The sequence below is a fragment of the Lycorma delicatula genome, chromosome 4 (assembly GCF_047948215.1).
Source record: "Lycorma delicatula isolate Av1 chromosome 4, ASM4794821v1, whole genome shotgun sequence".
Classification (NCBI taxonomy): domain Eukaryota; kingdom Metazoa; phylum Arthropoda; class Insecta; order Hemiptera; family Fulgoridae; genus Lycorma; species Lycorma delicatula.
Genome location: NC_134458.1, coordinates 123,353,825 through 123,367,804, shown reverse-complemented (window position 1 = coordinate 123,367,804; position 13,980 = coordinate 123,353,825). Strand labels below are relative to the sequence as shown.

Genomic DNA, 13,980 nt, shown 5'->3' with positions numbered 1-13,980 from the left:
GGTTTTGTCAATTCGTCAGTTTTGTGCCAAAGATCAGAAGACTGTCCTCCCTCAGCCGCCCTATTCGCTAGACCTGGCTCCTTGTGATTTTTTCTTATTTCCAAAATTAAAATAGGTGATGACATTATGACAAATACGTTTATGGGGCCGGTCATTATTTATTTAATGGCGGTTATAGATTATTTTTTGTTTTATTTATGGACAGAGTTGTTATTTGTGTTCTGGTCCTTTAGACCAATGAGAAGTGACTGGGGCTGATTCTGGGAGACTATGAGACATATGAGCTTCGTAGTCTCTGTGCGATTCCTCTTCAGTCTGTTCCCTGAAGTCCTTTTGGTGTTAGTGCCTTTCAGCCCAACAGGAATACGCCTTCTGGGGCCCTAGTGTTTGGAGGAAGCAATGCGCTCCCCTTTCAGGAGGTATTCTCATGTGCTGGCTGGGATCGTAATTGTAAGAATTAGGTAAAGAGGGTGGTGAGTGATAGGTAAGGTGAAGTTGAAGTTAGTAGTCTTCCTTCACTCAGGCTTCTTCACTGTTGCGTCTCTGCGACCTTAAAGGCCATTTCAAATGAAGCTATCCAGGACTGCTGGGAAAAGTGTGTAAATTGTGAAGGGGAGTACTTTGAAGGGGTCAAGGATAAATAATCTGTAAAATTAATAATAAAGATTAAAAAAGTAAAGTTTGGTTATTTTCTGAACAGACTTTGTATTGTACAGATGAATTTATTTGTTAAATTTATTGTTAGTAAACTTCATTTGTTCACATTTATATAATTTCATTTTCATGAGAATTATGCCTTGTTCAAAGAAAGCTATTCACTGCTGTGGATGTCAGTAAGAAGTGGTTGCTCTGCCAACTATGAAAGGATGTCAGTATAATATCACAAATTTGTGGCAGTTCCAGTGGTACTTATTCAGGGAAGAAGAATTGGTACAATGTAGAAAGGGGGTGGGGTAGGGAAAGTGGCAGTAGAAACTCACAGATAGATTGCCTCTGACAAGTAAAGTGGATTAAAACTCTTTCCCAGGTCCAACAGTCAGTTTTATTGATTGAAAGAGAACTAATACACACTACTTTTAACTGATTGCTGGCAAGTAGTAGCATATGTAGAATTTTTTATCTACCATTTTATTTCAATCTCATTCTCCTTACATACAGGTATAACTATATATCTGAAATCATAATATAAAAAAAAATTTGATGTAACATTGGCTTAAATGTAAATGTTTACAATGTCTTTAGAATTTGTATCGCTTTGTAACTTTGAAGAAAAAGCAGCAATATTATTTCAATTTTTTTATTGATTTATTTTATCAAGTTTATTCATTCACAAAAATCATGGTATGAATATTCAAATAAAATATCAGATGATATTTCAAATCTATTTTATCTATATAGTAATACTATTGTTACATTTTTGTTACAGGTGGATTTTTAAGTGAAGCTGGCTGGTTTTTTGACAGTGAAAAGATCTTATCTGCTTGTAGAGATCTATGTCTTAAGCTTCCTCCCTGTGCTGAATCATGGCGTGTTACACTCGAATGTTGTCACAAGTATGCTTTTTTTTTCATTGATATTGTGATCTTGAAATAATTTGCTTGGTTTGTTTTTACAGTTGGAGCGATATGATAACTGGTTTACAAGTAAAGGATACTGCATTGTTTACAAAAATACACAATATGAAAAACACTCAGACAGATGGACAAAAGCAATTTAGATGTTCAATTGTTCATAACCATGTTACCTAAAATCAGCCTGTCCGATAACTATGAAAAATCAGGGTTCTGCTATAGTTTTATTGATGCGTTTTTTTATAACTTTGACATTTTGAATGAGGTGCAAATTCATTTTTTACATATTTGTGCATATATAAAAATTGAAAGAAAATAACAAGGTAAAAATTTAGAATGATAGATAACTTTTAAATATATAGAACTATTTTTACATGAGCTTTTGTACTGTCATTGAGATGTTCTATATATTTAATTATTAGAAAAACTTTCTGATCAATTACCTGCATTAATGATTTAATATATCAGCTTATGTCAGAAAAGAGATTAGTTATATTATTATAGTTTACGATATTTATAATTTATTTTTTTAATTTATTTTTTTATTACTGTATGTCATTACTTTATAATAATTTTGAAATGTTTTTAATAATTTTTTCTTCTCTTCACACTAGCTGAAAATAATTACTCGGTTTTTAAGTTAAAACACTAGGACCTTTTTGAGAATGATTTGCTCTTAAGTACTCATATTCTAATTCCCCAGAAGACTGGTCAGTTGGTCAGTAATACTATCCAAAAGCATTTCATTTACCGATTTTTACATCATGTTTTCTTTCTATTTTTATTGTTTATTCTCATTTATAGTTATATTAAAAGGAATTTATTGCCATTATGTATAAAAAAAGACCCTTACCTCAGTTTTTTAATAATTTGTAACATGAGATCCCCTCAGTCCAAAAAAATCTCTGTTACAAAATTTTGTATATGTGGACATATGTCTTGCATCAATTTTACAGATTTCAGATAGTTTAAAATTTGATATGATAACTAGTTGTTAGGGATTCTTAAAAAAAAAATTGAGGATATATCTAGGATAGATATTTCATGGTTCATTTTCTTTTCTCAAAAAAGAGAAAAAAAATCCTTAAATATTATATAGATAAATAATAAATACAAATAATAAGGTAAATTTACATAAAAAAATTTTTTGGCAAATTTTATGCTTAAGGAAGAACTGGGTTGGTAAACTGGTATCGAAGTACCCAAGATTAATTTAATAATGAAAGGAAATTGCATTAATTGTATACAGATAAAGAATAAATTATGAAAATTAAATAATTTAAAAAAATAAATAGTTTCAATTTGATTTGTTGTGATTCATATATGACATTCTCAAAGTTTTCACATTGTTGAAATTATTCCTATGCACAAACTTCAAGTTTCTGTTATGAATTTCATAAAAAAAAAAAAAGATTAGCATAAACTAGAAAGGAACAAGGAAGTTCATTAAACAATCTATACAACTGATAAAACATAAATAATTTGTAATAGGTTTTGTAAACTTTTAGATAGCCAAATATTGTCATTTTAGTTGATTTTAATTCATTTATATTTTAGGTCAAAGTGTCTCAGTAACTCTAGGTTGAGTTTATGAAAATTTTAATAAATTTTTTTTTGGTTCAATAACCAACGTAGTGTAAAAAATTCAGTTTTATTAATTTTATACTGTTATTATTAATCCTTTAAAAAGTAAAAATAGTTTTAACCCTATTACTGGATAGAAGTAAATTGTATGCTGCTTGCAAATATCTACCTTTAGCTTTTTAGTATTTGTTATGCAATTCTTTGATTTAAAAATTTTACAATTGTGTTGGTGTTTAGTGATATAATAATTAACTGACTATTAATAAAATCATATGATAGTATATGTGGCAAGGAAATGTAGAAGTGGTTAGTTACAAATAAATAGCTGTAATGTGTAGATATTATGAATAAATTACAGGTTAATTATCTCATTTAAATACAATTTATTTTTAAAATTCATTGTTAAAATGCCTTTAAGGAAGAAATATTACCTAGCTAAGGTTTTGTTGATAGAAAGAATAAATGAAAAGAAAAAATAATAAAGGTTGAAAAAAGTGTGTTAAACAGATGCATTACAGTTTGAATTTAAAAATGCACAAGTTTAATTTTCACATATTAAACATTTTATGTACATACATATTCATTGTGTTTCTTCTCTATGTAAAAATAAACAAGTTGAATTTTTTTTTTGTTTTTACTATTATTGAATTCTTTTGTATGAGGGTTATTTTATTTTCAAAGTCCGATCGGTCAAGAAATTAAAACCACAGTGAAAATAAAAAATTTTTTATTTGTAACAAGTACTTATGTATTTGCGCTATTTCTCTACATAGTCGCCACTCCGATTTAGACATTTGTCATAGCGTGTTACCAACTTTCCAATACCCTCATCATAGAATGGAGCCGCCTGTGTTTTCAGCCATGTTTCTACGCTGGTCTGCAGCTTGATGTCTGTGCCAAAATGTTGTCCTCCTAGCCAGCGCTTCATGTGAGCAAAGAGGTGAAAATCGGATGGAGCCAAGTCCGGGCTGTATGGTGGGTGATCAAACACTTGCCAACAAAAACGCTGCAGGAGCTTCTTTGTTACAGCTGCAGTGTGCGGCCGAGCAGTGTCATGGAGAAAGACAGTGCCTGATGATAACATTTTTCTCTGCTTATTCTGAATTGCCCTTCGTAGACGTTGGAAGAGTCGCACAGTATGAGGCTGCAGTGATGGTCGTGCCACATTCCATGAATTCCACCAAGAGGACTCCATTCCGGTCCCAGAACACAGTAGCTATACACTTTCTGTTGGAGAAGGTTCGCTTGAACTTCTTTGGTTTACTGGGAGAATGAGAATGCATCCGCTGTTTGGATTGTTCTTTTGTTTCTTCAGTTTCGAAATGGACCCATGTCTGTGACAATTTTGTTCAAAAAATCTTCTTCATCGTGGTGGCGCTGGAGAAACGTTAGGGAGGCGTCCATTCTCATTGTTTTGTGATGGTCGGACAGCATCTATCTTGGGAACCCATCTCACACACAGTTTGCAATACTGAAGTCTCTCACTCACAATGGTGTAGAGAGCTGACCTTGAAATTTCAGGAAACGAATCGCTCAATACAGAAATTGTGAACCGACGATTTTCTCGAATTGCCTCATCCACTCGCTCAACGAGATTATTGGTTGACACTCGCTTCCTTCCCTGCATCATGAACATCTGTACGTCCTGCTTTAAAGTTCCTGCACCATTGTCGCACTTTGCTGCCACTCATTAAAGTTTCACCGTACACATTACTTATTCATCGATAAATTTCAGCTGCATTATACCCCTCAGCCTGAACAAATCGAATTACCACATGCACTTCACATTTGGTGAGAGATGCTATTGTTGTAGACATGTTTACGTGCTAGCTGCGTGTTCAGAACTAAACGAAGTGATGCGGCGTGATTGAAGGCCATACTAGAGACACTCCACAACACATATGTGCAAAGGTTCATCCAATATTTGCACGGGTATTTATTTCACGACTGATTGGACCTTGAAAAAAAATAACCCTCGTATCTTTTTTATTTTAATATCATAGCTCATGATTGTTTCCTATTTCTGTTTTAAATTTTTTAATGATTCTTGAAGTTCAATAATTTTTAATTGACAAAAAATGGAGATTGTCGGTTATCCCAAATGTTTTTGTTTGTTCAAGCCCTACTCTTCTCCAACAGTATTATTTCAATGATTTTTTTCCTTTGTTGAGGTAAATTTCTCTCGGAAAACATCAGGAAATTGTTTAAATAAAAAAAATTTTATGGTCATTTAAAAAATTAATTGATATTTTTATCATTTTTTATTATTGAATTTTTATTACGTATAAAAAGCCATAGTATAAAGTCAGTCTGATATTTTCTTGGGAAATTTTAAGAAGTTGAGGTAAAAAAGTAACAAATTAATTAATAAATTGAGGTCGGCACTATATTAACAGATAACAAGTTGTTTGTAGGTATTGTTGTTCAAAAAAATAAAAATCTGGGTAATATTATAAATTCTTAAAAGAGAAAAAAATTATGAAAATGTAAGTCACCATTTTGCCTTACTAATTTTTATTACTTGGGGATTAATAAAATTTTTTCTTATTTATTTTTGTTTGATTAAAAGTGGATGGATAATGGTGGTCCAAGTGTCAACAAATTTTATAAAGAGACTAACAGATATGAAATTCATTGCAGATGCATGATCTGATAGTACATTTTACAAATTGCAAAATATTTTTGGTAATCCATAATTTTTTGAATAGTATTTTCACCAGTCAAAAATAACTTACTTTGATAGTTTACAGGTGAATATAATATACAGTGAAAGATGTTCTAACAGGTGTTTCAAAAAGAGCACAACCCTAAGATTAAGAAAATAGTCACGCATAGGCAAATTTTATTTCTCCCTACATGTCAGTTGGCAACACTGTACTCAAGGTTAGCAGCTTGTAACATTTGAAATCTCCTTCTTATACAGGGTCATTCACGGGAACCGGATGTTTTTAAAATAATCATAAAAAATTGAATATTTACTTTAAAAAAGTTTTATTGGTACTGAAACACTTGTTAAATCAAAGCATTTGTTACTTACTCATGAACGAAAAATTATGTCTGGCAAGTGATGTCCATTTTGGGCAATACATTGTTGTAGCCTTTCATGGTAAGTGGCCTCAATTCTTTGCAGCATGTCTATATCAATCTGGGTGATGTGATGACAAATTGCGATCTTTAGGTCCTCCAATGTACGCAGTTTATTGCCGTACACACGCGATTTCAGAAACCCCCACAGAAAAAAATCACAACTACTCAAGTCGGGGGACCGAGGGGGCCAAGGAATGTCGCCGAATCTGAAAACGATCCCTCCCAGAAACAAGTTACGGAGAACAGCCATCGTTGCCCTCACTGTGTGCGCTGTAGCTCCATCCTGCTGGAATAACACATTTTGAAAATCGATTCCCCGGTTTCGTAACTCAGGGATGAAAAACGTATTCAACATCGCAATGTAACGATCAGCTGTTACAGTTATGGCAGCGTCATTTTCTTAAAAAAAATATGGTCCAATAACACCAACCTTTCCTATTGCACACCAGACAGTCACCTTTGGGCTGTGAAGTGGTCTCTCGTGAAGCTGATGTGGGTTTCTTTCAGCCCAATACCGGCAATTCTGTTTGTTGATGAAGCCATTCAGATGAAAATTGGCTTCGTCACTCATTAACAATAACAAATTTTCATTTTCTTGAAAAATGGTAAGCATTTGTCGACAAAATTGTAATCGCTGCATGAAATCTTGCTCGTTTAACTGCTGCACGACGGCTATCTTGTAAGGATAGAAATGCAGGTCTGTATGCAGAATTCGTCTTACCATACTTGTGCTCCTTTGAAGCGCTGCTGAATGCCTCTGAATAGAGCGGCGTGGGTTTCTGACAATGGCTTCCCTTACTCGTTCGATGTTCTCCGGAGTGCTAGCAGTTCGTCGGGGATCCGGTGATTTTTTCTTCAATATTGAACCACTTGTTCAAAGGTTGTTTACCCATCGCAATATTGTGTTACGAGAAGGGACACTTGCATTACGATGGATATTAAACTGACTGCGGAAATCTCGCTGAACAACAGTTACGGATTCGTCATTTCGCACAAAACTGTCATACGCATACAGGCGTTGGTCGAGCGTCCACGGCTCCATCTCAACTACTAAAATGTAAATGCTATGAACAAAGGAAACGTCAGACACCAGCCACATGCCCCTCCCACCACGAACGCCCGAGTACAACCCACTTCAAAAACATCCGGTTCCCGTGAATGACCCTGTATAATAATGTTATACCAGTATAAATTCATCTCTTTTGTGTTAACTATGTCGTTTTCCAAGGATGAACATGTGTTTATTATTGAGACTTATTGTGTATATGAATATTACGAACGAATGAAAGGATGAGTTTCAGATAAAATTTCCCAATTCTTCAGTTCCTAATAAGTCACCAATATTGCATTTGATTAATAAATTTTGTGGGAGCATACATGATCAGAAAAGCACAGGTCGACCATCACTGTTAACAGTAGAAGTTCTGGAGGATGTGAAAGAACATTTAACTCGCTCACCCAGAGAATTGCTCAGAAAGTTATCTTCACAGGCTGGGCTTTCACTGTCTACAGCTTTCAGGGCTACAAAAAAATTACAATTGCATGCTTATCGCATCGGTGTAGTTGAAGAACTGAAAGAAGTAGACTATGGAAAATGTTTACAGTATTGTCGTTTGTTTAATTTTCTTGTGGATGACATTCATATTGAAATTTTTAATCGTATTTATTTCAGCAATGAGGTTTCACTCAGATGGCTACACTAACAGCCAAAACTGCCGAATATGGAGTGCTGAAAATCTTCATGCATTTCATGAATGACCATTACACGTACATAAAATTGCTATTTGGTGTGTAATCTCCTGGTGTCGTGTAATAGGGCCTTTATTTTTTGAAAAATTTGTAAATGGTGTGAGGATAACACAGCATGTCATACTGCTAATTAAACGCTGAATATGTAACGGGAATTTTTTGGCTATCATTTGATATCAAAAAGATTGTGGCCTCCAAGATCCCCAGATCTTACACCAGCAGACGTTTTCCTTTAGGGGTATTTAAAAAGTGTAGTTTTTATAAACAATCCTCATACACTTGACAAATTGAAGGCTAACATTGAAAGTGAGATTTCAAACATTACTGAGCAAACATTACAAAAAGTGGCTGCAAATGTTATGAAGCTTGTATGAACCTGCATTGGGATCACAGGAAATCATTTTGAAAATCTATTGTAAAGTTTTTAAAGGTAAATTGAATATTGTTGATTATTTTAATATTAATATTTCTGTAATAAATTCATGTCATGAAACAAAGAGTTTTTTGTCTTTTTTGAAACTCGTTGCATGGAGTTCAGTTTACAGAAAGAGCACAGGTACAAAGGAGATAGATATTTTACCTGTCAGATTAATCTTTGAAAACGGCCAAAAGAAGAATAAAGCCATTTTGTATAGCATTTATAGTTCTGGGGAAGGAATTTTGCTAATATAAGCAACAATAGAATAAGATTTTAAAGAAGATTGCATTGATATATAAAGAAAGAAGAGTTATTTATAACTTGTACAAGAATCAGATAGCTTTATTAAGAGTGTTAGATGAATAAAGAAAAATTTTCATTTAGAAGTAATAAGCATATACTCTGCTATCTTCTTTATGAAAGTTATTTTAATTTCATTATTGAGAGGACATAATTAAAATAAAACAGCCAAAATAGTCGTTAATTTTAATACAAAAGTGAATCAAAACCAAAAGAAATTATTTTGTAAAAAAAATGAAATGTCAATTATATTAACTGGGTTGTCACTTTGTATCATTTGGGTTTGATTTCTAGCTGTGATATGGCGTTTTTCATAATTTAATGTCCAAAGAAATAATAAATCATTGTACTGGACATTTTCTGTAACAATGAAGAAAGTAAAATCTATTTTAACTCAAAATAGGAGAGAGTTTTCAAGTTGACCTCCGTGTTTTTTTTTATGTATGTATATTCAAGCCTTACCAAAATGAAATTTTATGATTTCAGTGATTGGAAGATTTTTAAAATTAAAAATTACATGATTATACTGATAGTTTGAAGATATTTTTATTTATTTTTTGTCATTATTACTAGGTTGTCACATTTAAGGTCCCTCTGATATTCTGAATAGTATTTTCATGTAAAACTTCTAAAAACTTTGTTAGAAGTAAAAAGTAGTATATACTCTTTCATTCCAGATTGCCTAAGCTCTTGCCCAGAATTAATTATTAATTGTAACTTCAACCTTTTTGTAATTTAATTAAGATGCAGGTTTCTTTTCAATAAGTTAGGTATTTTCATACAGAATGTGATTTTTATATTTTTTTAAGCTTTAAAAATTTTTGTTAGAAATAGTACTGAAATATTTTAAATTTAATTAATTAAAAAGAATATAATTTTGTCTAAATACTAGTCGTAAATAATATTCAATTTTTTAAAAATTTGATTTTTTAAATTCTACACAAAGTTAGGTTAATATACAATTGATAGATAGGTATTTGTTTTTAATTTGGTACCAGCTTCAGAAAGTTATAATAAATTATTTTACATTTTTTAGTGTTTTTTAAGCCAGTTTTGTTATTAACTTTGTTTACTTTTTATTGTTTATTTTATGACATTTTATTAATGTTTTAGTTGTGTTTTATGTAATATTTTTATAGTTTAATTTTTATATTTTTTTTTATAAAGGTTACTGCATGCACAAGCTTCATTCTCATTATTAGATGCTGCAATGGAAACACAAAAACTTGCTGAAGAACTTGTTCAAAAACTCATGCTGGTGAAGGAAACCATGAACCTGGCTGGCCTTTATACAGTCTTTTCTCTTAATGCTTTCTGTAGAAGTGATTACGATGAGGTAATAATTATATTATACCATATTTTTATAACATCATTTATTTTTTTCATTATTTACTTTTGCATTATTATTATATGAAAGGCTCTACAGATAGTGATAAAGGCATGAAAAGGAAAGTATGCACAGTTTTCAAATGTGCATTGCTGCAAATACCACTTTGGAAAAAGTTTTTGTTTGTGATTTGTTTTGTATATTTTAAATGAAATGCCTTCAATTTTTATTCATTTTTTAGTACAAGAATGTGAATCCAGCAGAGGAATTCATTAGCACATCAGAAAATCTATTATGGGACACAGTAATAAATTGTGTCCTATTTTGAGATTATAAAGACATTGCCATGCATGGTAAAAAACGAAGAGGTAGCAGATGCTCAATTGGGTAGTTGTATAACTTAATGATAATGGTAGATCACATGCTGCTTCTTGAATCCAAGAGCTCATCATATTATTTAGTAAGTAGGTTTTCCCTCTTGCACTCTCAACTTAGCACCTAAGTGACTTTCACTTTTTTCTGTACTAGAAGTGATTCTTGACAGTTTGCGCTATGATGGTGATATAAAAAGAGGGTGTACAGCATTGGCTGTCTACGTAATTAATGTTATGAAAAACAAAATTCTGAATATCCTCTCATAAGATGAGAGGATGTTCAGAATTTGGTTCTTTGTAACATTAAATTGTTGAAAAATAAATAACCAATTATTATTATTATTTTATTATTTAATAGCCTAACAGTATTTACATTTTGAAAATCCTTGTGTATTTTTATTGAAATGAATGTCAATGTTAATATCTATTCAACCAACAAACTGATTGAATTTAAAAAATTAGGGCTGCAACTATTCCTGACAATTTCATTAATGTTGAAACAGTTCTTTGGATAGTTAACCAAATAAAGGAAGGTGTTGTATCTAGTTTCAAGAAAAGTATAAAGAACATATTATCACTATATGTATGCCTTTATTATTGCTGTGATTTCTTTCAATATTGCAATTTTTAAATGACTGTACAAAATGGGTTGTTTAAGAATTATTTAAGTGTTTATGGGTCGCAGGAGGTTAACTAGAAACAGGAGACTACTTGAGAGTTCTAGAAACATTCTGGATTATGTTTTACTATTATTTAATTATTGAAAAATACATCTTTTATCATTTGAAGTGATTTATAAAAATAAATATCAGTTACAATAGAGAAGATTTTATTCTTAAAGTGGAAGTTATAGCAAGTATTTTGATGCTTTCATTTATTCATCTAGTTCTATATTTTTGTGCATGTTTTAAATCTTTACTCTTATTTGTTTGCACATATTGGATTAATAATTATGCAATATAGTGACATATAGTGTATGAATTGTATCCAAAAAAGAAAGAGAAATCCATACTAGTTCATTATTCAAAACAATGAATTTGTGTGGCTTTTACAAGATTATTTACCAATAATATTGTTCAGTAGGATTATTTAATATTAATAAATCTTTACAAGGGTTGTCTGAAAAGTTTTGAGTCTCAACATGAAGATGGCAGCACTTGCTACCAAAAATTAGGGAATATATTCGCGCATGTGTTGAAAGGTACTCACTAAAATTTGAGCCATTTTGGTTGCTCAGTTGTTGTTTGATAATCATTTGAGTAAGTCATTATGAGTGTCTTTGTGAAAATGGAAAAAATTGAATATTTTGCTGTGATTAAATACTTGCATTTGAAAGGCAATACGCCTACGCAAATTAAAACTGAGTTGGATGCTGTTTACTAGGACTCTGTTCCATCATTTGAAAAGATGGACAACTGAATTTAAACATAGTCCTATCAGCTTGGTTGATGATGAGCGTTCGGGATGGCCAAAAACTGCAACCACCACCAATATCATCGAACAAGTTCACCAAATGGTACTGGACGACTGATTAATTAAATTTAGAGAGATAGCAGAGACTATGGGCATATTGAAAGAATGTATTTGTCATATATTAACTGAAGAATTGAATATGCGTAAGCTGTCTGTATATTGGGTACCGCATTTTGGACAAAACACGCACTTGAATGAACATTTCCAAGGCCCTGCTGGAGTTGTTTAAGCTAAATGAATCAGATTCTTTGCGTTGATTCATAACTAGATGAAAAGTGGATCCACCACTACACTCCTGAGATGAAACAACGGTCAAAACAGTGGACTGCAAAGGTGAACCTGCTTCGAAAAAGATGAAGATGGTTCCATTGACTGGGACGGGGTTGGTGACTGTTTTTTGGAATAGTAACAGAATTTTGTTTATAGATTATCTTCAAAAAGGTAAAACAATAATGGGACAGTATTACACATCATTACTTAACAAGCTGAAGACAGAAATTGCAAAAAAATGACCAGAGTTGAAGAAGAAGAAAGTACTTTTCTATCAGGACAATGCGCCTGCTTACATTTTGACAGTCATCATGGCTAAAATTCATGAATTGCCCTTTCAGTTGGTTGACCACTCTACCGTATTCACCAGATCCGGCCTCAAGCAACTGTTTCTTGTTTCCTAACCTTAAAGTTTTGCTTGGAGGAAAGAAATATTTATCAGACGAGGAGGTTATTGCATATGTAAACACCTGCTTTGCAGAGAGAGACTCCAGCTACATATTTGGAATGGTTAAAGAGGTTAGAGCATCACTGGAAAAAGTAAATAGACTTGAAAGCAGACTTTGTTGAAAAATAAAATTATATTTGACAGAAAAAATAGGTTTTCTATGTTAGGCTCAAAACTTTTCAGACAACCCTCACATGTGTGACTTTGTAGCATAGTTTACGATCTGAATCTGTTTGGAAAATTTTTTTTTGTTGGAAAAATAGATGTTTAAATGATAATTTTGTTTTTAATTGCATTGTTTTTATATGATGTTTATTAGGCATTCAGGTGGAGTGTAGAAGCATTAAAGGAGCTTGGTCCAGGAGTATCTCCAAGAGTAATGATTGATTCACTGAGCCAAGCTGCTAAAGCATGTGTTGTAAAAAGAGAATTCACTAAAGCTGATCTACTTGTTCGTCAGGCTGTTTGCCTTGCTCGTGAAGCATTTGGTCCTGATCACCCAAAATTTGCCGATACACTCCAAGATTATGGTTTCTACCTCCTTAATTCAGATTCTATTAGACATAGTGTCCATGTATATGGTGTAAGTGTTATTAAATATTTATTGGTATTCAGTTAGTTATTTGATTATATGTTTTCTTTTTACATCCTTATTCATATCAATTTAAAAAAAAAAAAAAAAAACTAATTTTTATTGGTAATGTTAACAGTGACATTTATACTGTTTGTTGTTTAATGCTTAATTGTTAAGTACCTGCACCATGTCATTTTGAGTACAACATTTTCAAGAAGTTGTGGAATAATGTGAAGTTCAAAATGTACACAGAGTACTTGCTAAAATGCGCACACCTTGCTATAAATATTTCTTTTTTTTAAAAAAGGATGCTATATTTTTAGTTAACCTTGCATGACATACAGGCCATTATTAGATACAATAAAAGATGGCATGACCCCAGGACACTGCAATATTGACTTTATGTTCTAGTCTTACATTTTATTCTCAACCACTTCCATTCTCATATATGTAATATTATGTAAGTGGATATGAACAGGTTGAAACTTAGTTTTCAAAAAAAAAATTATTACTGGTATTCAATTTAGTTTTATTGGTCTTTATTTATTATTTAATGTACAAGGCAAGTAAAAAAAAAATTGTTGTCATTTATTTCTCTAGCCAAAATACTATTATTGTATTTATTAATTTGTGAGTCCGTACATTTAAGTAACAGAGTTATCCTGGATAAAATCTATAACTTCTGTGTGTGTACATCAATCATCATTTACTGTTTTCTTATATTTATAAAAGAGCCAATAAATATTTTTTTAAACACCTCTGATGAAGGAGCTGCACACTTACCAAATTTAATTATGCCCAATAA

At 31.9% G+C, this 13,980-nt stretch overlaps 1 protein-coding gene across 2 annotated transcripts in view; it reads left to right on the top strand.

Moving 5' to 3' along the window:
* Pat1 (Protein interacting with APP tail-1) overlaps positions 1-13,980 on the top strand; it is a 59,205-nt gene that overhangs the window by 26,176 nt on the left and 19,049 nt on the right. For both annotated transcript variants that reach the window (XM_075364128.1, XM_075364129.1), the window contains exons 4-6: positions 1,427-1,553; positions 9,877-10,045; positions 12,921-13,184. In XM_075364128.1, coding sequence (XP_075220243.1) covers positions 1,427-1,553; positions 9,877-10,045; positions 12,921-13,184 — 560 coding nt within the window. The remainder of the gene's footprint in view (positions 1-1,426; positions 1,554-9,876; positions 10,046-12,920; positions 13,185-13,980) is intronic.